General features: G+C 41.5%; 1 protein-coding gene across 1 annotated transcript in view; it reads left to right on the top strand.

The window, feature by feature from the left end:
• Nucleotides 1-24,995, top strand: part of LOC309561467 (cadherin-related family member 3-like) — an 84,205-nt gene extending 59,210 nt beyond the window's left edge. The window contains exons 13-19 of the mRNA XM_082265405.1: nt 6,009-6,180; nt 8,654-8,898; nt 12,329-12,522; nt 16,963-16,982; nt 18,160-18,191; nt 22,995-23,043; nt 24,662-24,995. Of these exons, the coding sequence (XP_082121531.1) occupies nt 6,009-6,180; nt 8,654-8,898; nt 12,329-12,522; nt 16,963-16,982; nt 18,160-18,191; nt 22,995-23,043; nt 24,662-24,819 (870 nt within the window). The 3' untranslated portion in view covers nt 24,820-24,995. The remainder of the gene's footprint in view (nt 1-6,008; nt 6,181-8,653; nt 8,899-12,328; nt 12,523-16,962; nt 16,983-18,159; nt 18,192-22,994; nt 23,044-24,661) is intronic.
• The last annotated feature ends 2,493 nt before the right edge of the window (nt 24,996-27,488 follow it).

Below are 27,488 nucleotides of genomic sequence, written 5' to 3'. Positions count from 1 at the left end.
GGACCCATGACGGCAATGGACTTTACACACGTGAGTAAGAGCTGGAAGGAAGGGGGATCCCAAGTCCAGAGTTGGACTTTAATCTTGCCCAAATCTAAAAAAAAAAATGTCTACAATTCCACCCACACCATTACTATACAAGTTTTCAGTTGCTCAATCACAAATACACAATGTTGTACAGACACAAAAGAATTTTAAAAATTGTTGACCAGCCATTGTGGTACTTATTTGGAAAGTTTATAAAAGGGAGAACGAATTTCCTATATTATATGACTCTCTAAATCAATTCGTAAATCATTTGTTTTCCACTTGTATCATATGCCAAACAGAAAGTCAGAGAAGGTATTATTTAATGAAAAGATTTATATTTACGCAGTGCGGCCTTGTTACATAACATGACAACACCAACATCCATTATCGCTTGTTGCGTTCACTGTTAATGTGGTAATTTCCTCTGGTTGCTAGGGCAATGTCTCCAGTTTGCAGCTTGCAGTTCGATTTATAGATCTGCCCTCTTTTGGCAGCAAGATATTTTTCATTAGTTGGAACTGTGCAGGACAATTGCTTATACACATTGATTAGCAGGAGGCTCTTTTTATACAACCTGGTATAATAAGCACAAGAAACAATTCATATTCCTGAGTTCATTATGGGGTTGATTTACTAAAGGCAAATAGACTGTGCACTTTGTAAAATGCAGTTGCCCTTTGCAAGTGCAGTTGCTTCAGAAGTTAGTAAATGAGGTAAGGCTTCACTTTGCAAAGAGTACCCAATTACGTACAAGGAAAAAAAAAAAAAAAAAAAAAAATGCATTTTTGCTTGCATATGCATAGATGATGGAAGTCAGCAAAGTTTCTGCTCATTTACTAAGTTCTGGAGCAACTGCACTTGCAACTTCCCTTTCCTAAATCAACCCCTATGTGTCAGGGGATCAGAATGCCCATAAGCAGCAGAGCTTTCCAACCTTTTCTCAAGAACTGCAATATCCTTGTATACAGAAAGGGAGCCTTTGAAGTACATTCCCGCCAAGTGCTTCTCTGCACCAGGTGTAAAAAAAGGTTGCTATGTCATAGTACAGATTTGTTCTTAGCAAAGAAATTGATATACAGCACTTCACATTCAGGGCTGGCGCTACCTATAGGCAAGGTAGGCGCTGGCCTAGAGCGCACATCAGTCGGGGGCAGCTGAACCCCCCCAGAGCAGAGTTATGTTTGTGAAAAAAACAGCGAGCTTTGCTCTCATCTCCATCCAGTCCGTAATTTTCAATTGCGGGAACAAGATAAGCTCCTGTGTTGATCCAGTCATTGTCATTCTGCTGCTGCTTCCCCTCCTCTCCCCATGCTGCTTGGTTCGTTACACATCTTGGCTCGGGCAGAGGGCAAGGGGGTCCGCTGACTGCTCTGGTGGTCCAGTAAAGCGATCGGCTCGATTTGGGGGGCGGTCCACTGAAGGGCTCGGGGGAGGGGCAGTCTACTGAAGGGCTGGGCTTGGGGGACAGGGCGGTCCACTGAAGGGCTCAGCTCGGGGGGGGCTCGCTAACCTTGTGCACGTAAGGGTGCTTTTTCCACATATTTAAAACATACTGCAAGGAGGGGGAGCAGGAGAAGAGGATCTATTCCTGCCCTAAGTGCCCTGAACTGCACCAGAAACCTTAGGTCAGTGCATGACAGCTACATGCCACAGACAGACTGCCCTGCCATCTGCTGAAAAGAATCTGCAGGGGGGTCACTGATGCAAGAGGGGAGTAGAGACCCTAAGATAAGGGGAACACTGATATGAAAGTTCCCCCTTATATCAGTGCCCTTACTCCCCTCTTACATCAGTGTACCCCCTATACCATAGTGTATGCTGATGTAAGGAGGGGGGATCTGGAGGCCAGAAACCCCCCTACATCAGAGTTTCCTTTTACACCACAGTCCAAATATTTCCCCTTTAAATTAGAGTCTGCAAACTTCCCCCTTGCCCTACCCTTTTGATGTGAACTCTGATGCTGCAGACTGTGATGTAAGGGGGAACGCTGCAGACTCTGATGTAAGGGGGCTCTGGTGATCAGAGACCACCTTACATCAGAGTTTCCCTTTACACCAGCTTGTCCATATACTACCCTAGCCTGTCCATATACTACCCTAGCCTGTCCACATACCTGCGGACCATGGCTGGCGTGAGGAAGCGGGCCACCACTATTTGTCTTCAGGCCAGGTCCAAAGGTGCAGGTGCGAGCCTGCGGACCATGGCTAAAGAAATAGGCGGAGAGGCACCACAGAAATCTACACCCCCAACACCTCCACCATATACATGGGCAGGGCAAAGTGAGGGGAAGCAGGGGTGGAGCCAATGGGGGGTGGCAAAATTAAGTTTCGCCTAAGTTGTCAAAAATTCTTGCACCAGCCCTGTTCAGATTTCTGGCCATGCACATAGTCTAATTTTCTGCAGTCCCTATTTGTTTTGGGTGCACGTTTCACATCCTTCTGCTTATTTGTCTCTTGAAACAGGTGCACTCCTTTTTCAGAAGTACAGTTCCACTCCTTTAGATTTCTTTTTCATTGGCTCTTTCAGCTGAAGGGCGAGAAACAAAGAAGAAAGGCATCTGAGACAACTAGAGAACAGTAAAAGGAAGACAAATTAGATGCTCCTTTGAATCTTTGCCAAAGAATTAAACAGTATGTCCAGGCATTACCCAAATTTATCCCAAACCTCCCACTTCCCTCTAGAGTATTATTTTTTTTCCTTGTTCTTGTAGCAAGAAACCGCTTATATCGCTTCCTGTGAATACATCATAAGACTTGTAAATTCTTCCAGAGATGCTGCTGGGAGCTCAGGTCTTATTGACGTAGACATACCTACAGAATCTTCTCTTCCAAGAGTCCTTTCCTGCACACATATTTTGGGAGGCTCTTGTAGTGTATGTCCAGGCATTACCCTTTTTTACCCCCAAGTCTCCCTCTTCTCTTTAGAGCAGTGGTTCTCAACCATCAAGCCGTGGCTCACTGCTGGGCTGCAACCTCGTTTCATGCCTCAAGCCAGCTGCAGATCCCCTCACCTGCAACAGTGCCATGCAGTTCCCATAGTGTTACCATGCCTTACATAGTGGGTCATAGTGCCCCAACCTCCCACAGTTCCCCCAGACTCCCTGAGAGCCCTCAGCCCCACAGTGCTACCCAACCTCCCAGGGTTCCCCTTGCAGTACCACCTAGCTTGCTGCTGAGCCTTAAGCCCTTCACAGTGCCCCCAACCTCCAACAGTGTCCCACATTACACCTCAGCCCCCACAGTGCCCTCCAGTCTCACACAATACCCCCGCAAAGTTCTCAGCTTCCTAGATAGACCCCAGCCCCTTTCCAAGTCACATCCAGCACAGTTGCCCCCAGCTCCCTCTATACCCCTCATCCCCTGCAGTGACACCCAGCCCTATCCAGAGCTATCCAGAATTTCAATACATATTTTGTCTTCCAATACTATTATTGTGTTAGTATAAACTTTTTGTATTTATTTTTTACTTTTGTGGCTTGGAAGGTTTTGGAAGAATTTACTGGGCCCTGGTCTCAACAAGGTTTAGAACCACTGCTCTAGGGTATGTCCCAGTATTACTATTTTTTATCCTGTACCTGTAAAGGGGAATCAACTTCTTGCTCCATGTGACATCATCATAAGGTTTGTAAAATTCCAGAGCTGAGAGCTCAGTGGCACTTACAGCACAGTTGTGCACACCTCCAAAACTACATCTCCCATAAGTCCTTTCCTGAGTTTCTGGGCAGGCTTTTTGGAGTCAAGGAAGTAGTATTGTTTTCCTGGAAATAAATCAATGTATGCATGGGAAATGGGACAGAGAAGGGTGGGTTATGGAGTTCTGTAGTTCTTATGTAAGTTAGGAAGAGTTCTTGTAGTTGTTCGTATCCTAATCAGTACCTTACTTGTTTTCTGGATTATTTACTTGTTTTTTGTAGTTGCAGCATATTTAGAGTTATAAAGCATGGAGAAATGTGCAAGAATCACAGTGATGTACTGAATATATATATATTTTTTTTATTTTTCCCTTACATACAGTACTCTTAACATACAGTCAGGTCCATAAATATTGGGACATCGACACAATTCAAATCTTTTTGGCTCTGTACACCACCACATAGAATCTGAAATGAAACAAACAAGATGTGCCTTAACTGCAGACTTTCAGCTTTAATTTTAGGGTATTTACATCCAAATCAGGTGAACGGTGTAGGAATGACAACAGTTTGTATATGTGCCTCCCACTTTTTAAGGGACCAAAAGTAATGGGACAGATTAACAATCATAAATCAAACTTTCACTTTTTAATACTTGGTTGCAAATCCTTTGTAGTCAATTACAGCCTGAAGTCTGGAACGCATAGACATCACCAGACGCTGGGTTTCATCCCTGGTGATGCCCTGCCAAACCTCTACTGCAACTGTCTTCAGTTCCTGTTTGTTCTTGGGGCATTTTCCCTTCAGTTTTGTCTTCAGCAAGTTAAATGCATGCTCAATCAGATTCAGGTCAGGTGATTGACTTGGCCATTGCATAACATTCCACTTCTTTCCCTAAAAAAACTCTTTGGTTGCTTTCGCAGTATGCTTCGGGTCATTGTCCATCTGCACTGTGGAGCGCCGTCCAATGAGTTCTGAAGCATTTGGCTGAATTTGAGCAGATAATATTGCCCGAAAAACTTCAGAATTCATCCTGCTGCTTTTGTCAGCAGTCACATCATCAATAAATACAAGAGAACCAGTTCCATTGGCAGCCATACATGCCCACGTCATGACACTACCACCACCATGCTTCACTGATGAGGTGGTATGCTTTGGATCATGAGCAGTTCCTTTCCTTCTCCATACTCTTCTCTTCCCATCACTCTGGTACAAGTTGATCTTGGTCTCATCTGTCCATAGGATGTTGTTCCAGAACTGTGAAGGCTTTTTTAGATGTTGTTTGGCAAACTCTAATCTGGCCTTCCTGTTTTTGAGGCTCACCAATGGTTTACATCTTGTGGTGAACCCTTTGTATTCACTCTGGTGAAGTATTCTCTTGATTGTTGACTTTGACACACATACACCTACCTCCTGGAGAGTGTTCTTGATCTGGCCAACTGTTGTGAAGGGTGTTTTCTTCACCAGGGAAAGAATTCTTCGGTCATCCACCACAGTTGTTTTCCGTGGTCTTCTGGGTCTTTTGGTGTTGCTGAGCTCACCGGTGCGTTCTTTCTTTTTAAGGATGTTCCAAACAGTTGATTTGGCCACACCTAATGTTTTTGCTATCTCTCTGATGGGTTTGTTTTGTTTTTTTTCAGCCTAATGATGGCTTGCTTCACTGGTAGTGACAGCTCTTTGGATCTCATGTTGAGAGTTGACAGCAACAGATTCCAAATGCAAATAGCACACTTGAAATGAACTGTGGACCTTTTATCTGCTCATTGTAAATGGGATAATGAGGGAATAACACACACCTGGCCATGGAACAGCGGAGCAGCCAATTGTCCCATTACTTTTCGTCCCTTAAAAAGTTGGAGGCACATATACAAACTGCTGTAATTTCTACACCTTTCACCTGATTTGGATGTAAATACCCTCAAATTAAAGCTGAAAGTCTGCAGTTAAAGCACATCTTGTTTGTTTCATTTCAAATCCATTGTGGTGGTGTATAGAGCCAAAAAGATTAGAATTGTGTCAATGTCCCAACATTTATGGACCTGACTGTATGTCTGTTTTTAAAGACAAGGTGCTGGAAATAGGATACAAACTGTGGAATCCTTTAAATAACTACTCCTTCAACAAGACAACAATGTTTGATAAGCATATGGATAAATATATTTGGTGTCAGGTTTTGAACTCAAACTTTTTTTTTCCTGCTTAATGGTAAGAAAACTGAGAATGAGGCTTGTCAATTTATATATTTTATAGACATGTCAGAGTAGGGCTTATATATTTACTGCTATTTCACTTGCTGTTATTTTCTGAATACTAACATATGATATGCTGTCTCCATGGGTTCTTCTAGGTCACAGTTAATATAATAGAAGAGAATGACGAAGCCCCAGTGTGTAAGCCATCTAGATACACTGCTGTCATTTATGATAATATCACCGCTGGGATCAACATCAACAACTTCAAACTGAACTGCAAGGACAGAGACTCCGATGATACGGCTATGCGGTTTGAGATAGTATCAGGTGCATATACTGTGTGTGTGTCTGTGTACGTATGTGTATATATATATATATAGATATATATATATAGATATGTATGTGTGTGTGTATCTATATATATATATATATATATATATATATATATATATATATATATATATATATATATATACAAATAAGCTTTTCTTTTCACCTTTCCACAAAAAGACTTGTTGCACTTCTTTTCCTTTGGTACGAACATAAACTAAAACTTCACCTGCTACCCCATAGTATTGATTGGAACAGTTTAAATAGTTATTTTTTAACTGCTTTTTGAGCTACATTGAGCAACTCTGGGCATCTGGGGTGTTGCTGTACCCTCAAGGAGAATGGGGATACCTCCAAGGCTATCAATATATGCATTGCTTTATATATATCTCAGAGTTGGGAGCCCAGATAATATAGAGTTAGGCTCTGTTCACATAAGCATGTTCTGGGAGCGTGCGCAGAAACTCAGTTCTTAGAGGTGGCAGGGGACAGATGCAGCAGTGGAGAGTATGACAGTTTTTTATATTCCCACACTTCTCTTTTAAAGATCTCAAGGCTTGGATACTGCAATAAATGCACTTTAAAAAAAAAAAAAAAATTCTACTTGTGTCCGTATTTTCACATTGCCATCTTTTCAAAGCAACAGAATCTGCCCACAGTGAAAAAAGTAAAGAATATTAAAAACACATACAGTGTGTGTGTGTGTGTGTGTGTGTATATATATATATATATATATATTTATTTATTTATATACTGTATATACACTATACAGGTGCACAAAATTAGAATATCATCAAAAAGTTAATTTGCTTCAGTAATTCAATTCAAAAAGTGAAACTCATATATTTTATATAGATGGGTTACACACAGAGTGATATATTTCAAGCATTTCTTTCTTTTATTTTGATGATTATGGCTTACAGCTACTGATAACCCAAAATTCAGTATCTCAGAAAATTAGAATATTACATAAGATCTTTAAAAAATAAAAAAAGGATTGTTAATAAAGAAATGTTGGCTTACTGAAAAGTATATACCATGTACCATGTACGGTATGGTATGCACTCAATACTTGGTCAGGGCTCCTTTTGCATGAATTACTGCATCAATGTAGCTTGGCATGGAGGTGATCAGTCTGTGGCACTGCTGAGGTGGTATGGAAGCCCAGGTTGTTTTGATAACGGCCTTCAGCTCACCTGCATTGCTGGGTCTGGTGTCTCTCATCTTCCTCTTGACAGTACCCCACATATGGGGTTTAGGTCAGGTGAGTTTGCTGGCCAATAAAACACAGTGATGCCATGATCATTAAACCAGATGTTGGTACTTTTGGCAGTGTGGGCGGTGCCAAGTCCTGCTGGAAAATGAAATCAGCATCTCCATAAAGCTGGTCAGCAGAGGGAAGCATGAAGTGCTCTAGAATTTCTTGGTAGAGGACTGCGCTGACTTTGAACTTGATAGAACACAGTGGACCAACATGGCTCCTGAAATCATCACTGAATGTGGAAAATTCTGCATTTCATTTGGAAATGAAGGTCCCAGAGTCTGGAGGAAGAGTGGAGAGGCATAGAATCCAAGTTGTATGAGGTCCAGTGTGAAGTTTCCACAGTCATTGATGATTTGGGGAGCCGCTCATGTCATCTGCTATTTGCTAAGAGAACTTTGTCATTAGGGTTTACTTACGTATAGATACGTAGACATATGGCCTCATTTTCAGAAGTGAGAGTACGTACAATAGGCAATTTTTAATTAATGTTCTAATTAAGGACACATGCATCCAAGGATGTAAAAAATGCCACTTTTTAGGGGGTTTCACTTTTTGTTTGTGCCTTTACACGCCTCTCAATGTTAGCCTATGGGGTTGATTTACTAAAGGCAAATAGACTGGACACTTTGCAAAGTGCAGTTGCTCCAGAGCTTAGTAAATGAGGTAAAGCTTAACTTTGCAATAAAATACCCAATCACATACAAGGAAAAAAAAAAAAAAAAACAGCATTTTTGCTTGCACATGATTGGATAATGGAAGTCAGCAGTGCTTCCCCTCATTTACTAAGCTCTTGAGCAACTTCTCTTGCAAAGTGCACAGTCTGTTTGCCTTTAGTAAATCAACTCCTATGTGTCCTTCAGAAGGGCAGTGGTTTGCCACAAAAAAACATCCAACGCACCTAAATGCTTGTAAACGCACCTAAGCACTAGGCGTGTTTAGCACTTGAACATTCATGCATTTTAATGGCTAATAAGTTAATATTCTAGCCAATTAAATGAATGACTGCCCAAGCACCTGATCCACCTAAACGTGCCTAAAATCGTTTACAAGCATAGATCTCTCAAAAAGGAAACAAAATGTTCTGTCTGCATGAGGCCTATAGTTGTGTCCTCTACACTCACATAGGCCGGTTAGCATGAAAATCAACACTATCTGACTAGCACTACATTGTCATATTGATTCCTTTTTTATCTTTTCTTTTTTTAGGGAACACCAATAATCACTTTGCTTTTGATCCCACCCACGGCTCTCACAACCCTAAACTTATTGTGAAATCTCCTTTTGACTTTGACAATGGGGCAGATATGCTGCAGAGATACAGCCTGATAGTCCACGTAATTGATGACAATGTTAAGTACGGTAATGTCCAGCATCCGAGAACTGGAACAGCAATGATTGATGTAAGAGTGGTTCGAACTAACATGCCTGCTCCACCTACAACTGACTACTATGTAAGTATGACGAAGAATCTGGATTACAGGTATAGATGAAGTCTAATTTCACCTTTATAGAAAATATTTTAAAGGTGAATGAACACTATACACTCTCACCACCCCCCTGGTACTTACCTCCATGGATGCTGAGCTGTCAGTGCCCACACAGCCAGCCAGTGGTCTGGGGATTTGGAATCCCCGCTCTTCTCCTTCTTCTCTCTGCTGTGCTTCTGGAACAGAGCAGAGTGATGCTCTGTGACGGCGTTCACCAATCAGAATCACTCTGATCCATCCCGGAAGCGCTACATGGACAAGAAGAAGAAAAGCAGGGATTTTAAATCTCCGAACCACACAACTGGCTGCCTGGGCACTGACAGCTCAACATTCACGGAGGTAAGTACAGCGGGGACTGGGCAGAGGGGGGGGGGGGGAGCGGATTTATAGGGTGTACAGTATTAGTTTATCATTTCATTTTTTCTGTAAAGTTGATCTAACACAAAAGGGAATGCTTTGTCCATAGCTGGAAATCAGAGCCTTATTTTGTATTGCATTCTGTGCTAAAAACTAAAGAGATACATTGGTGCATTCTATGTCAGACACAGATGTTGAGCACTTTAAAAGCTAGCACTATGTTAGCACTTTAAAGCTAACTTTTCCTAGTAGATTGGTTTTATACATAAGAATACTGGCTAAAGCTATATTCCAAGTGGATATACAATAAATAAATAATTGTGTATTTATTAAAACATCATTAAAGTCCCATCCTGGGCTCGGGTCTTGCCCCCACTCCACCTTGGAGCACCCCACACCTTAAATAATCAATATACATACTTTTTTCATATAGTCTCTTTTATTGTTTTTAATTAATATTGCAAAAATTCAAATATAGATCTCAGGTTGTCACAATTTTCTTTACATAGAGAATGTATAGATCTTTAGGAAGGTAAGTATCAAGTCATACAGTTTAGAACCATATATATTCATCCCTTCTTCCTTGCTTTACACCCATATATCACCCATATTTCAGTTAGTATATTCATGGTGATAAGAAACCATGATGATACTGCAACATTTAGGAAATGAGTATAAAAGGGGAAATATAAAATTAAAGAGTCATAGGAGAAGAGGTAGGCTGGAAATAGAAGAAAGAGAAAGAAAAGGGAAAGAAAGAGAAATCATTTTGGCAATTTTTGATTACTGAAAATCCAATGTCTGCTCCTTAGTGCATTTAGTGAGTATAGTAATGGAAGGTACATAGTTCTTTTCCACTGAGTTCTCCGTGATATTCACTTCTAAGCATATACCAATATACAACATAAATGAGAATCTGTGTCTTTATTGTTGATAGTTTATCGATAGGCTTGGCACCAACACGTCATCGATAGATCAGGGCACAATAACTACAATTCCCTACAAATCTCAGAAGGGTATAAAATTCAGCTGGGCAAAATGTCACATTTTTATCATTTTTGTCCTGGTACATATAGTCTCATCTTTCCGCTCCTATAATTTTATTTACTTTTGTTTTCCAGGTTAGAATGGTTGGGCAAATTTCATGTTTCCAGAATCTAGGGATAAAACATTATCAGGATTGAATTTAGGAGGTGGGGAATAAAGCTATTTTTTTATGATTTAGTGGAAGAGGAAGTATCATGAAACAGGCATTGGACAGGTGCACATCTGATAGGTATGAAGGTAGTTTTCTCCATCCATGGTGAGATAGATTCCAAAGTGTGCATACTTTTTTTTTTCAAATGTCTCTGGTCTGGTGATATCACAGGTCCTCTTGACTCTCTTTTCCCCTGGTGGTGGTAGGATCCTAAATGCAGTAGAAAATGGTGCCACATAATGATGTGATACACTATGCATCATTCAGCCCAGAAGAGGCACATCACTGCATCGCTGGATGGGTGAGTCTGTGAGGGATAGCTCCAGAGATGGGGTGAGTTTAGAAGCTGAGCTGTAAATGGACTTTGAATGTTTTGTTACATCCTCAACTTGGTAGTGTTTAGGGAGGGTCAGCACCCTGAGCAATTGAGGGCTCTGTTTTTTGCTTCATATGGTCTACCTGGACTTAAACCCTGGTCACATCCTGATGAACCTTTACTCAGTACAGCAAACAAAATAAATACAGTAAAAGGAATTTACTTTTCACAGCAAATACAGCTGTATATAATTAAAGGGTCACCTGATTGTGGTCTTGGACAAGGCTTGAATACTTTTGGTGCTTGCAGCAAGCTTATATAATCAAAAAGAACCATTTAGGAATGGGCATTTATACTCTTAAGTTTTATCATACAACGGACAAATCCTTCAGGGATAGGTGCGCGTGCCCTTAAACACTTTTATTCCCCCACTATCATACCAAAAATGTCAGACTGTAAGTTACCCATGCAGTCTATCCTGTCTGGGCTTCTGAAATCTGTAAATGAACAAACCTTTAGAGCCCATTCAGATCTATGCATTGTGGTAATAGGTGGTGCCTAGGGGTGCTATTCTTTTTAAATGCCATTCCAATGCACTAGATCAGTGATGGCAAACTTTGGCACCCCAGATGTTTTGGAACTACATTTCCCATGATGCCCATGCACTCTGCAGTGTGGTTGAGCATCGTGGAAATTGTAGTTCCAAAACATCTGGAGTGCCCAGGTTCGCCACCACTGAACTAGATCAATTCACCTCCAATGTGGTGTGCTGCATCAGAAAAAAAAGTTTCAGGTCTGATTTTGACTGTGTTGCTGTGCATTGGTAGCTCATTCAAGAAAAAAATAATAAATAAATAAATAGGCCCTTTGTGTTTGTTATCAACAGTGAACTAGACAGGAGAAAATACAACCTTACAGCCTGATACCTAAGAGGTATATGAGTCTTGTGCAACCATATTTAAAACCTATCTTGAATGATGTATATTGTGGAAATCAAAAAATATTCAACAAATCTCTATAATATATACACATTTTGCCTGTTTTTTTTTTATCTCTTTTATCCCTCTGCAAGTGCAGAAAAAAACGTCCAATGTACTTCCTGTTATGGCTGACAACACTGACAACAATGATGTAATAGGCATTAATAAAAAGCTACTTCTTGTTAAAGAAGCAAGGTAACAAAAAAAGAAACAAATGAGCTAGAGAGGAAGGGGAAGATGTTGGTATAATTTTGGATGGTGTCTGGACATACCCTTTAAATTTTCATGTCTGGCTTTAGTACTAATAATGACTATTCACATTCTGTTGGTTCTCTGAAACCTCCCTCCACCATAAGCCCTCCTCCATATACAGTATGTTGCACTCATGGTATGCTATGCAATGCTCAAAGAAAAGGCATGCTTGTGTTTAGTTTTTTACTGTTTGAAATCTAAAGTTTGGTTAGTTACTGCATACAACTGTAGATGATTTTTCTTAGTACTATTCTTACTACACTGTACCACATTTTTCTGCATCTCTAACAGAATAGAAAAGGACTTACTATAGTATACAAGGATGTCAACACGTATAACCCCTCCGCCTGGTATGTACCATTCCTGCTGACTCTCATGGCCTTGCTCTTGGCTGCTCTGTTTGCCTGGGCTTGCCATCTGTTATGGAAATACACCAACTTGAAAGCCCTGTGCCAAAATGTGAGGAACAAGGTGACTAAAAAGAGGTGAGTGCTGTGTATATGAAATCAAGACACCAGGTGTTTTTTATGACTTCCTGCTACTATGTATAATGTCATTTTAATTTCTTTGTAATTTCCGTAGCAAAAACAATACACAGTACCCTCATAACCACTTGGTAATAATTAGTGCAATCCATAATATTTCTCTCTGCTCTGAGCTGATGAAAGCTGAAATTTGATTAGGTGACTAGAGGTGGCATAAACACCCTTGGTTCGGTTAGTGGTGGAACTTTCGAACATTGCAAAAGTTCGAAACCAAATAATGAACCCCATTGAAGTCAATGAGACCCAAATTGGAAAAATCAAGTGCCCATTTTGAAGGCTTATATGCAAGTAATTAGGCATACAATGTTTATGAGGGTCCAGATACTGCTCTGAGGGACATGTATCAATGAAAAAATAATTTGTAAAAAACACAATTTTTGAATGAGCAGTGATTTACTGATGCCTAAAGTGACACCATAAAAATGGGAAATAACAATAAAAATGCTTTGGGTGTCGTGGTGCCTTCACACCATTACCCTATAGAGGTACTCTTGATGAAGCCAAGAATTGGCCTTGCTGTCAAAAATTTAAATGATATGCCCTCGCCAAACAATGGCGGAAAAATTGGTCTTTGGGTGTCTGTGGTGCCTTTACACTGTATCCCTGTAGAGGTACTCCTGATGAATGCAAGAATTGGCCTTGCTGTCAAAAATTTAAATGACATTGGTCGTTGGGTGTTAATTGTGCCCATGAAACCTACACCAAAAAATGTCTTCCAGATTAAATCAACACCCACAAAGCTAGGCAGCCTAGACAGTCTTTCAGAAATTTCAGATCCAGAAAGCACTTTTTCAGGGACATCGGCATCAGGAGTTTGATAACTGCTGCTAATCCAGGACTGATTCATTTTGATAAATGTCAGCCGGTCCACGGAGTCTGTGGACAGACGCTCTCCTATCTGTCACAAAACCACCGGCAGCTGAATGTCCGTCTGGAATGCAGGGCAGCCCAGCAGCTCAATTACATACTGGGCCAGTGGTCTATTCTCATGACCCCGTAACCCAGTGTATTGTGAACTGGAAAGCTCTCTATGTCTTTTTACGGCCCTAGATAATCTCCCACCATATGATGCAGATGCTGCCAATGGGATGTGGAAGCTGACAGCCCTGGGTACCGAGGACTAAAAAAATTTTGTAATGCTTCACTGACACAGACCCCTTTTCCACTGACCAACAGAAGCCTCAAAACTAAGTTTTCCACAAGACTTTAACCTTACAGAGTCTGGAATGGTGTTTCATAAACTCCTCTTTAAGGTTTTCTTTGAGAGATTTCATCTTCTGCTCCCTCTGTGATGAAGGGATGAGTTACGAGACTTTCCCCTTGTAACGGTGGTCTAAGAGGGTTGACAGCCAATAGTGATCCTGGTATTCTCAGGTCTTTTGGCAGGCTTTGAATAATGAAGGAGCCCATGTACCACAAGTTTGCATAGGCAGGAGAAGTAGAATCCTCTGGGTCACTGAGGATTACAGTATCTGGAACTGCCTCCTCCCAGCTATGTACTACCACGTACATACAGCCACATACTACTCCCAAGGGCTCTTGGGATGGAAAACCATCTGTTAAGGGTTGACGCATGTCTTCCTTTGCTTCAGTGCCTCCAAAACTGCCAGAATCCTCCTCCTCCTCCCTCTTCTCTTGTGTGTTGTGTGGCGTGGCAAGAATGGTGTCTGCACAAAATGGACCTTGAGAGGAAAGGAAGTCCTCCTCTTATGTCCATAATGCTACGCAGAGTCTGCTCCAGCAGGAACACAACAGGGATTGTGTCACTGGTGCATGCATTGTCACCGCTCACCATCCTTTTCGCCTCCTGAAATGGTGACAGTACAGTGCATGCATCCTTTATCAGCAGCCATTTGAGTGGGGAAAAAAAAGCCAAGCCGGCCTGAGCCTGTCATTGTCCCATACTCACACAGGTACTCGTTGACATTCCTCTGCTGCATGTGCAGGCGTTGCAGCATTGGCAAAGTCCAGTTCCACCTGGTGGGAATGTCACAAATCAGGCAGGTTTATGGGCAGGTGGAATTCCTGCTGAATTTCAGCAAACCGAGCACTGGCTGTATATGACTGCCTGAAATGGCTACAGACTTTTCTGGCCTGCTTTAGCAGGTCTTTCAGCCCTGGGTACCTATTTAAGAAACGCTGCACCACTAAATTGAGGACATGTGCCAGGCATGGCACATGTGTCTATTTTCCCTGTCTAAGGATGGACAGGAGGTTTGTGCCATTATTGCACTCCACCATTCCTGGTTTTCAGCTGGTGTGGTGTGAAACACCTCTGGGTCTGCCCCTGCAGAGCTGACAGAATCTCTGCTCTGGTATGGCTCCTGTCCCCTACACAAACCAGCTGAAGCACTGCATGGCACTGTAGCACCCTACAAGGTAGGTGCTAGGTAAAGTATAGTGGGCCTTGTCTGCTTACAGCAGGGCCATGATTTTCAGTCAGGTTGTCATGGTTCCCAGGTGTGGCTGTTAAGACTGGGGAGTCTCCCCACTGTGCTCAATGAGAGGGCTCTCCTTGGGCAGTGGAGGAAATCCAGCCAATTACACACCCAGGCTTGTATCTACCCCAGAAAGGCAGATTCTGCCGCACAGCATTCTGGGAGTGGGTATAAGTTTGAGGGGAACACATGACGCAGCGTCTTTGGCGGGAAGCAGAGTCCCAGGAGGGAGATTACGGCTGTCTCTCCTCCTGTCAGCAGGATCGGGTGTCCCAGGCAGCTTGCCTGAGGGGACAGAGAGCTGAGCTGAGCTGCAGAGAGGATCCGGTGTGCCGAGGACCAGTGGAGCTGAGAGGGGTCCAGTTTCAGGAAAGCATTCCCAGTTTGTGAGTACTGCAACTGCCCCTGGGGGTCTGCCTAGCGAGAAGGGACCACTCCGGTGAAGGTCCAGGGATCCAGGAGCTAGCTAGCCATGCAGGAGAAAGTGTAAAGGGGGTGCCTAGTGAGAGGACCCTGAAGTGTAAAGAGGGTGCCTAGTGAGAGGACCCTGAAGTGTAGAGGGAGTGCTAAGTTAGAGGACCCTGAAGTGCAAAGGGGGTGCCAGCGGTTGGGCCCTGAAGTGTTAAAGTGTACAGCGTGCAGTGTGCAGTGTTAAGAGTTGCAGCAGCACAAGCAGTTACAGAAAGCTACCTCAGTCAGGAACAATACAGTACAGTACCGCAAGTCAGTGTTTTTCAAGCGTCAGCAAGCATTGGTCGGCATCCAGCCGGCATCAAGACAGCACTGAAAAGCATTTTTCTACAAAGTGTCCCAGTTTGTACCTAGTTGAGCCAGAGGAGTATCCCACTCATTCCCTTCTCCCATCCCCAATATCAAATAAACAAACCAAAGATGCCGGAATGGTCATTGTCTCCAAACTTACACTCGGGTATTCAGCTTAAATGGGCTGAAGGTGTTATCGGTAACCATGGCCACATCAGGCCCAATGCCTGGAAAACCTGCTACAGCACCTTTTAACCTGACTCATTGAATAGCCACTTAAACGCTTAAGGGGTACTGATGGTTCATAGGACAATTAAGCAGAGGAGGGCATGGAGGAGGAGGGGGTGTAGCTGACAAATCTTGCATCTTTACCACTAGCTGTATGGAGATGTGGTTGTACAACAAGCTGCAGCACTGAGCCCTGTCCTGCATCCTTCGAAGTTGCAAGCAGAGTTACCCAGTGTGCCGTGAACAAAAAATATCGTCTCTGACCATGCTGCTGGACCACGTGTCAGCAGTAACGTGGACCTTGCGGATGACTGCCTTGCCCAGCAATACCACAACATTGCCTTCCATGTGATGGTACAGAGCTGGAATGGCCTTACTTGCAAAGAAATATTGACTGAGAACCTGCCATTTTGGTACAGCACATTCTGTAAATTCAAAGAAGGGTACAGAATCCACCAGACAGAAAGGCAGGGGTTGTAAGGACAGCAGCTTTAACAAGCTTGAATTTAGACGCTGGGCATGTGGGTGGCAGTGACTGTATTTTTGTTTTCGCTGCAGCAGATGGGGCAGAGGAATTTGCCTGCTAAAGTCTACAGCTGGTGGTTTGCTACTGGCAGACGTTCTGCAAGGACCTGTGACACCCTTCACTACACCACCATCCCTGTCAGTGGAGGCTGCTGAGAGGTCATGAGGTATAGCAGAGATAGACCAGAAAGATGGGGAGTGAGGAGGAGCAGAATTGCATCTCTTTTGTGAGGCTTTCAGGTGCTCTTGCCAATGCGCTGAATAAGTGTATGTGTCAATGTCGCTATTTTTTCTGACAATACTGTATATACAGTATTTATCTGTGCCTTTATTTGTGTGTGTGTGTGTGTGTGTGTGTGTATTGACATAGATGATAATTGTCTTCTAGTATTTGATAAACAATTAACTGTTCTTTGTTTTCTTGTAGAGTCAAGACCTACAAACCAGGTATGTAGTAGAATTTGTCTTTGTGGTGGCATGTGGGCTCACCCCATAGCTCGGAGTATCTAAAGCTGGGTACACACGGATCATAAATTTGGCTAGTTTAACAGGGGCTGGACATATTTCAATCTGTGTGTAGCCCTCCCTGTGTAACAGAAACTGATTGTTAGGTCGAACTGACCCACTGGAGAACCTTCTTCGATTAGCATCTTGCAGTCGATTGGCTGCAGCACTGATTAGTGTATTCGGACAGCAGAGAGTCCCCGTTGTCATAATACAATGCTCTAGCAGGGGACATTCCTGCATCCGCCTCTCTTGTATGGATGCATGAATATGTTGTTTTTTTTTTTTTATGTTCGGCCCGCCTGCTGAATGAAAAAATGTGCCATGTGTACCCAGATTTAAATTCTTCCAAATTTCCCACCCCCATCCTGAGAGAAGTGGTTGATTCTATGCTGAAAATATGGGTATAGAAGGAAGAGGGAATTTACATTTTCAAACAGAGTTTCAGTATCCACATTCATTCATCATCTGTTTTTTGACCTCTAATTTTGATTGCCCCACATTTCAGTTATTCCTAGAAAGCCCTGTTGTGTAAAATAAATTGGTCCATTTGGCCTGCCCTTCTCTATGTGTTGGTACTGATAATCCCCACCTTCAGTGTGTGCTGGTGTTCGTGTACCTAGCATGTGCTGGACACAATATTGGACAGGTGATTGCATTCTGCAAATGAATGACTAGGAAATGATTTACGAAAAATTGATCCTACCTCCTAAGTACTGATTTTGCCATGGGCTACATTTTGCAAAAACAGAAAGTCTCAATTTCACTCTTGTGGTGCATGGGCTCAATTTCACTCGTGGAACTATTTAATCTTGAAATAATTTTTTTCATGTTTTTAGGGCAGTTTAGTATTTCACACATCCCTAATATTAACAGGATCAAAGTTTTACCAAAACCCTTTTAATAATGATAAACCTTTCTCCTCCCACCCAGGGTGTCATCATGTTTCTCCGTAGGTGGTGTCTCCTGCTGTTTTTTTTTTTTTCTGATCTTTTTTTTTTTTTGCTTTTGTAATTGTTCTTTTTTTGTATAATCAATTTTTATTGAGAAAAAAGAAAAAAAGTTGCAATTATTGAGAAAAAAAAAGTTGCAAGTAATTGTTCTTTTTATGTTATATTAGGAACAAAAAAGGAAAAAGTTGAAAAAATCACAGTGAGTAATTGCCTCATATGCCATATGGAGTAGTACTGTTGATTTTCCATAATAATATTAATAAAAATGTCATTATTTTGATTATTATCACCATTGTTGTTAGTACTGTTATTAGTGTTAAAGGTTTATAAAGCCTAATTCTTTTTCGTATACATAACAGTGAAAGAGAGATAATTGGCAATGCCGACTTCCAGGATTGGATTTTGTTTTTTTTGTTTTTTTAATAAAGCGTTGATGCACCCTCCCCCAGCACCACCCCCTCTGATGTGAGTCCTCTGTATAGAGTAAGGCCCCTTTCACACACTCCGTCCGCCGGACGGAGTCCATTTTTCTCAACGGGGGATCGATCCGCTGAGCAGCAGGAGGACAGCTGTGTCTCCGTGCTGTGTGCGGATACACAGCTGTCAGTTCCCCTTACATTTCTATGGGGGAAATCGGATTGGAACGGACCATCAGTCCGTTCTCATCCGATCCCATCCGATCCCATCCGCTGGACGGATGGAAAATAGGGATTCCATCCGTCCAGATTTGACGTATCGGATCGGGTCGGATGTCAGCGGACATGTCTCCGCTGCCACCCGATGCCCCATAGGAATGCATGGGGGGACCGTTCAGATCCGCCAAAAAAACGAACAGGCGGATCTGAACGGTCCGCCTGTGTGAAAGGGGCCTTAAAGTGCTTTCTTTTGTACCCCCTCCCCCACTCTGATTGCTTCATGCTGAGTCTAATGTGTGGAGAAGTACTGCTGACACACCCCTCCCCCTTTACATTGAGTTTGTTCCTATGTGTAGTGTAGACCCTACCCCTGCACCACCACCTTTGTATTTATTACAGGACCTTTTATAGCGCTGTCAATTTACACAGCGCTTTACACATATATTATCCATTCACATCAGTCCCTTACAATCTAAAGTCCCTAACTCACATTTATACACTAGAACCAATTTAGACAGGAACCAGTTAAATTACAGGCATGTCTTTCGGAGTGTGGGAGGAAATCAGAGTACCTGGGGGAAACCCACACAGGCACAGGGAGAACATGTAAACTCCAAGCAGGTAGCTTGGTTCTGTTTTTTTGATCACTGAACTCACACTAGGCAGATTGTTTTGTATCATACATATTGGGTTCTGAACAGTGCTTTAAGTGGGCTGGTATGCACTGGTACTCAGTACCACCACTTCCAAATATGGCTCTTGAGTATACCACCACCTCTCCATGCGCCTTAGCGTACCAGTACACTCATTTTGGACATCTGCGCCCTCAATTGCCCCCCCTCCCCCAAGAATATTTCCCACTCCAGAGCCAGACCAGTCACCACCAGTGAGTCCCCCTGCACCGGAGTCCCAGCCCAGGCCAGGGGGGGGGGGGTGCTCTGTGGAGACCCTGATGTGGGGTGGGCGACAAAATTTATAGGCTATAATAGAGTACCGGCACCTCTTTTGGGCCACTTAAAGCACTGGATCTGAACTATAAAAGTTCCAGTTTCAGTGGTATTGTCTTGTTTTTTGGCCTCCAGAAAGGAATGTGAAGTGTTAAAAGCAGGCATAGTATATCAAATATGGTCAAATTAGGAACAGGTCTATTTAGGATCAAATGTACAAAAAGATTGCAGCGCTCAAATAGAATAAAGTGCAAACATATTAAAGAGCATCAATTGTATCCAGTGTGCCAGTGATGGGTTAAAATATATAGTAAACAATTGTTCATTCAAAAGTTCATTAGAAGTGTCCCAGTGCAATGATATAACGTAAAAGTTCACACGTGTAGATGTGTCCACCACCGTTCAGGAGCTCCTGAAGACGCATTGGACGCGAAACGGCCGTAGAGCTATTACCTCAATACCTAAGGTCCAGCCATCGCTCCATTTATGAAGTGGTGGCTTTTGATGTGAGTCTTCTATACCATTATTGTTTCTTATTATATGTACACTGTATTGGTTGTCAGTGTTACAGCATTTTATTAAAATTTCAACTTTTAATTTCTTACTACACCATGAGCCTCTTTTTATTTGAACTCTCTCATATGATGTGTTGAGCTGACAAATCTACTGGAGGGTGTCCTTGTGGCAGATGTCATCGATAACCCAGGCTTCCAGAGATCATGAGGTTTACTGTCAAATACCCTTTTGCTGTCCTATAACATAGACAGCATTTGGCTTTGGTGAGTTTGAATTTCACTTAAACGGTGGTGGACACAGCTACACGTGTGAACTTTTACGTTATATCATTGCACTGGGACACTTCTAATGAATTTTTGAATGAACAATCGTTTACTATATATTTTAACCCATCACTGGGACACTGGATACAATTGATGCACTTTAATTTGTTTGCACTTTATTCTATTTGAGCGCTGCAATCTTTTTGTACATTTGATATTTTGTACTTTTTTGCTAGCAGCTTTTCACTTGGATCATAAGCGCTGATTCACATTCTTTTGTTTTTCACCTATTTAGGATCAAGTTTAAGGCCTAATCCTGTGTGTTCTGCTTGTAATTTTGGTAGAATAGAAAAGTAAAGATATATTAAACACACTGTTTAACACACTGTTTAATTTGTATATTGTCCCTTCTATGTCTGTATATGGATGATGGCATTGTAATTATTTTAATTTAAAACAAAATATTGAAGTACCTTTTTACTATTCGATATACAGCTGTCACATGACCAAGCTCTTTCCCAGCCTCTCTGCAGGGAAACAAAAGCTTCTAGTCCTTTGCTGCTGGTCACATGTTCAAAATAAAAAACTGCCTTTGCAATACTTAGTAAAAATAAATAATAATAATAATATAGCAATAAACTGTTTTAAATTTTCATACAAATATATATTTGAAATCAAATTATTAAATTTTTTGGCAATACCATGGTCTGGGCAGATTACTGCGATTCACAGGCTGTGTCACGCCCCTCCAGCCTGTGTCTTAGAATAAGAGGGAGATGAAGCCTCCATCAATTTACATTTAATATCCCTCTCCCATTGTGTTTAGCTTGTTAGTGGGTATGTAGGAGGAGAATGGAGTGGGCTGTCATTTACCACTGCGTATACGCCCACACGTGTGACTCTATAGTCGCATGGGCTGCTCGGATGTGATAGGGAAAAAATGCTCAGCACAGAAACTCACTGAAAACTGAACATATACAGAGTTGCCAACACTGCTCTGAAAAATCCCTAGCTGAATTGGGGACATAGACAAAAGGTGGAGATAGAGAACAGCAGGATCAACCTGTTTTTTTCTTATGTTGGTTTAGTGAGACTTTAACCCCCGGAAGATTTTACCCCCTTCCTGACCAGGGCCTATTTTGTGATGCGGCACTGCGTGATTTTAACGGACAATTGCGCGGTCGTGCGACGCTGTACCTAAACGAATTTGATGTCCTTTTTTCCCCACAAACAGAGCTTTCTTTTGGTGGTATTTGATCACCTGTGCAATTTTTTGATCATGCGCTATAAACAAAAAAAGAGCGACAATTTTGCAAAAATAACAATATTTTTCACATTTTTTTTATATGAAATTCCCCCAAAAAAATGTAAAAATCAAAATTTTTTAACATTTTAGGCCAATTCGTTTTATGCTACATATGTTTGGTAAAAAAAATCGCAAAAAGCATATTTTGATTGGTTTGCATAAAAGTTATTGCGTTTACTAACTAAGGGAAAGATTTTTGGCATTTTTGTTGTTTATTTTTTTAACGCGTAATGGCGGCGATCTGCGATTTTCTTTTGCGGGACTGCGACATTGCAGCGGACAGATAGGACCCTTGACTGACATTTTTGACACTTTTGGGGTTACCAGTGACATTACTACAGTAATCAGTGCTATACATATGCACTGTTACTGTAAAATGACACTGGCAGTGAAGGGGTTAACTTTTTTTGAGAGGGCAGGGTTAAGTGTGTCCCTAGGGGCGTGAATCTAACTGTGATTGGATGTGGCTTGATGTGTAAGAACAGAGATCAACGGTCCTACATAGCAGAACCGTTTGATCTCCATTCTTACACAGGGAAGAATGACAGACGGCTTTGTTTACATTAGCCGCCTGCCTTTCTCCCGGTGTAACGGATGATTGCGAGTGACCGGCGGACATCGGGTCCACCGGGCACATGCGCGGGGGGGTCCGTGGCCGAGTGGGAGCGCGCCTTCCAAGGCGCGTGCTCGCTCCCTAGAGCCTCACAGGCTAGTGACGTAGTCCTGCGTCGCTTTGCCTGTGAGGGGCTGACCACTTCAGTAAATAGTCGTGCGGCGGTCGGCAAGCCGTTAAGTAATCATGGGTAAAGCGCGGCAACATTATTATTCTACGCTCTGTGACATCACAATTTTTTTATATGATATGGGGTGTTCAGAGATGGATGAAGGCAGATTGAGTTTTCTAGGTAAGGTACCTGCTTCCACCTCCTATCTATTAAATTGATATTAATAAGGATTGCAATAGGCACAGAGAAGCCACCCTATCTGCATTGTCTGTACTGGGGCTCCTATTATCAGACATCAACTGACTACAAGTGCATCTTCCCTTAAAGGAACAAATGCTGTAGTTGCATAGCTTGCACCAACTATGTTATCTCCCTGATTTACTGAAAGAGAATGAAAGTTGTAGCTGCTTTCTCTAGACATCCATTGAATCTCAAGCTCCTGGCTAGGTTACCTTGGGTCTGGGGATGTCCACACACATTCCAATGCAGGTGGAGATTTCCGATAACCTTCAACGTCTGGGGGGCTTCTGTCTCTTAGTGTGGTGAAAAGATGGCCGTAAAGGGAACAATTGCAAGCATATCTTATATTTTTTTTGTTTTTTTGTTAAAGGAAACTACAACCTATGAACCCATTTTCCATGGAGAAGCCGTTGATCCAGGTAAATCCGACATTCTCTTAGAAGTTAACTTTAAAGCAGTTATCAAGAAGAGAATTAATCTCTCACATAGGGGAGCCGTTCAATGATCTACCAGCAGCTTTTTAAAGTCGAAAAACTCACACCTTTTTCAAGTTATAAATAGACATGTTAAGGACTAGATCTTCTCATAGGTTGGATTGTCCTTGTGGCCCAGATTTTCTAAAACTTTTTATTCTTGTGACTCTCTCTGTGCCAAGGTGTGACGGGGCCTAACTGGAAAGTGTGGGAAAATTTACCCAACAGAAACAGACAGCAATAAAGAGATTGCTCCAAAGCTAAAACACATTGACTAAAGTTATGCTTTAAAGTGAACCTGTGTTTTGCCCACACAGACATTTTTAAATGCTGTTTAGGGTCTGATTTCTTCCTCTGGTGCAACATAGGACTTTGTATTTCAGAGCACCCTGAAATCTAGAAGCTTTGTCATCATCTTAGAAGAAAAGCAACCATCTGTCCTAAAGTAACAGGTTATATTTATGTGACATAAAATACAGTCACTGGCACGAATCAGGCACTAGTCAGTCAATATGGCAGTTTTGACATTTGTTATGCCAGTTTGTAGAGCTAAATAAAGTAACCCTGTCAGATCCTTAAGAAATCCAAACAGCAGGTCCCTCCAATAGAAGAGATATACTCATCTCTTGGGTGGCCAGTGTCTCCCACCTTACCTCTATTCCAGTACTGCATCCTCCATCAGTCACTTTGGTTTTCCCAGTAGTGTGACATGCCTTTATTCTCTTCCCCCTAAGTCACTACAGGACTCCGCAGTGACAGATTCCTGCAATAGAAGAGATATACTCATCTCTTGTGTGGCTAGTGTCTACCACCTTACCTCTATTCCAATACTGCATCCTCTGTCAGTATCTTAGGTTTTCCCAGTAGTGTGATGTGCCTTTATTCTCTTCCTCCCAAGTCACTATTGTGACATTGGGATTTGAAGGATGTCTCCAGAGCACAAAATGATGGATACAAGCAAATTACACTTCCAGAGGTGTTGAATAATGAAAAGACAATCTGCAGTACTGGAATGAGAAGGTAGGAGACACTGAAAATCAGAAATATGAGTTTAAGGCCCCTTTCACACATAAGGACCGTTCATTTCATCACTTCAGTCATGTCAAAATGGATGAAGTATTCATCTGTTTTTCGTACGTTTTTTTGTCCGTTTTTCATCCGTTTTTTTTTTTTTTTACATCCACTACCAATGCAAAAATGGATGAAAAATGGACCGTATGTCAGTTTACATCCATTCTTCGTCCGATCCGTTTTTTAAATGGAAGGAAAATAGGGCTTTCATCCGTTCAAAAAAAACGGATATTGACAGAAGCAAATGAAAACGGATGTAAACGGATGATCATCCGTTGTCATCCGTTTTTCCATAGGAATGCATTGATGTTCTTTTTCATCCGTCAACGGATGAATGAAAAACAGACAAACCATCCGTATGTGTGAAAGTGGCCTAATACCTCTTCTATTGCAAGGACTCATCAACAAGGTCTCTTTAAAAAAAAAAAATGTTAATGGTTAATGTATTGATCCATTTCTACAGCAATCAATAATATACTTGCTCCTCTATTAGTCACAGGAAACACATATGAATATAACAACAAGTCTGGAGCAAGGCGCTGGAAGTCCGAGCAATCCAAAGACAGCAAGGTGACACTTACAGACATCTCCGCTGTTACAGAAGCCCTGCCTTCTAATCTGCCCATTGCTCCTCCTGTTAATGTCACCTAAGAAGAGACTTCAAACTTCAGGAGATGATAGTCTTGAATGATTTAATTTGTATTTAAAACATTTAGGAAAGCTACTTTTTGGTTGGATTGCGTTCATAATTTTGTGTTGAGGCAACAAATAAGAAATCTATCCAGTGGAATAACAAAAATTTATATTTGACTGAGTTAAATCATATCAACTCCAGGAAAAAGCAAAATAATTTGTTAATGCTCTGCAGAAAATATTGCCACTTTTCCGATGCTTAAAAGTCTAATTCATTTGCTCTAATTTATAATTCCCTGATTGCTAGATAAAACAAATTGTTTACTATACCTCTGCGCACAATAGTGCTAGGTAGTAGCTGGCATTTGGCCCCTGGGGCAGTACAGATATGTTAGACTATATATGTTAGACTGTAGGCCCTGAGTAGAGATACACTATATTATCAAAAGTATTGGGACGTCTGCCTTTACATGCACATTAAATGTTCTTTAGAAAAATAAAATTTTTCCCCTTGGCAACTACTCAGCCATACCACTGTGGCACACTTTGTGTGATGCACTTTCTTTAGCCCACAGTAAGCTGTCTCTACCAAAAAGGGCCTGTTGGTTGTGTTTGCCCTCCAGGCTAAAACTTTTCTTTTGTCCGCTTTCCTCTTGCCAGTTGTTCTGTGCTGTGTTACAAGGTACAAAATAAAAGAAGCTCAGACTACAATACTTACCTTCAATCTGGAGCTGTCCTCCAAAGTGAATCCTTTTGTCACAAATCTTCCTCAGTCTTCTGGGTTTAATGAGACTCATCTTCATTCAAACCTGAAAGACTGAGGCGATACTATGAAATAATGGGCATCAGGGCCCTGCCCCTCAAAGAGAAGTCACCCCAGTACCCTTCATTCATTGCTTATTGAAGCAGAGAATGGTGCTGATGTCAGCATATCAGCATTGTGTATGGTGAACAAGATCGGCGCTAATTCAGATGAATAAAAATCTGAATTAGCGCCGATCTTGTTCACCATACACATTGCTATTTCACGGTGGGGACACCGATTAAGATTGGCAGCTTTTTCTTGTGTAGTTTTCACATATTATATACTTTTTGTAGTATCAGACTCCTTTGGGTAGCGCACTGGTCCTCTTTTATTCCATTCAGTAGCATATCAGCATTGCACTTTGCATTCCCTGAGGACCACTCCGGACCAGAGCAAAGATGAAGAGAAAGAAGACCCAGACCATCATGTGACTGACTTGGAGACATCTGAAAAAGGAAAAGTATACAAAGTAGAAGAAAATACAGAAATGGACCCCAGGGGGTTGGGGGACGGGGGGATTGTTGAGTAAGCCCAGGGTTGAGTTTTAACTTTCCTATTATCAGTTGAAGCGAAAGTCCAGCCAAAACCAAGCAGGGCTGAACGAAACAAAACTGGCAATTCAGGAGGAACATCCAGCTTCTGCAGTACACACGGGCCAAATGTCGGCCCGTTTCTTTTGAACCGGCTGAATCTGTCCGACATTCAGCCCGTGTGTACTAGGCTTTAGTTTTGGATAGAATGGAAATTGTTAGAACTCCTGTCAGATTTTTTTTCTGTCAGTGTCCCTGTTACAGAGTTTCACTTTGTTGTCATCAGGACAGGAAGTGAGAGAAACTGCATTGCAGTACAGGACTTCTAAAATTATTGACTTTATCTATAACTTGAGAAAAAGTTTTTAGCTCGACATACACTTTTAAACCCCTAAAGGGAGCCCTTAGCATTTAATCTGGTTTCTGCTTTGAAAATGACTGTCTATGCCGAAACTCTGATGGATGTTGCTGGAAATCTCAGACTCAGGATTAGCTCTTTCCAAACCTCTACAAATAGATCTAGCTACAGGAGTCCCCAAGAGAGAAAGAATATAGCAGGCAACTATCTGAAATATTAGTTTTAGATGGACTGACCCTTTAATTTTATCTTTTCATTTCTTCTTTCTTTGAATATGATGATCGGTTTGATGCCTGTAATAGATCATCACATACGCCCTCTGCTAGGGATGTGAACGCACTGTTGTAAATAATTCACAAATCTCTGATAGAGCCCAATAATATATTCATCTTCTAAGCAATACTTTCCCTTTGATATATAACCATGATCCATCTTTATGAATGAGGTCTGTCCAAGGAGACTATAGAGGGGGAGAAGTATATTACCCATAAGTTATTCATTAACTGTGTCAATTCCACTAATCACCGGCTAAAAACAACACTGCTCTAATTGTTATTTTTTCCTTAATATTAAAAGGAATTATTTTTAACGCTCTAGAGTCAAACCGTATAAGTGATGTGACTTTTGGTAATTGCACTGATTTAGATATTTAATCATAATTTACAATTGACTTAAATTGATTTTTAATATTCATTTTGCATGTTTGTGTGCATTGGATTGGTCAGATTAAATATAGACACACTCAGAATATATACACTCTTTAAAAGCTGCAAAAAAGGCAAAAATCTTAAGTAGCCTTAAGAATGGTCAAAATTATTACCCACAAGTTATTCATTAAAAGTGTCAATTGCACAAATCATTGGTTAAAAACAACTCAGCTCTAATTATTTTTCCCTACTTTAATATTTAAAGAAAGTATTGTTGAAGCTCTGGAGCCAAAAAGCATAAATGATGTGACTTTTGGTAATTGCACTGATTTAGATATTTAATCATA

The sequence above is a fragment of the Pelophylax lessonae genome (genome assembly GCF_965119305.1).
Source record: "Pelophylax lessonae genome assembly, chromosome: 8".
NCBI lineage: Eukaryota > Metazoa > Chordata > Amphibia > Anura > Ranidae > Pelophylax > Pelophylax lessonae.
The sequence above is the reverse complement of the archived record's forward strand: the minus strand, read 5'-3'. Positions and strand labels throughout refer to the sequence as shown.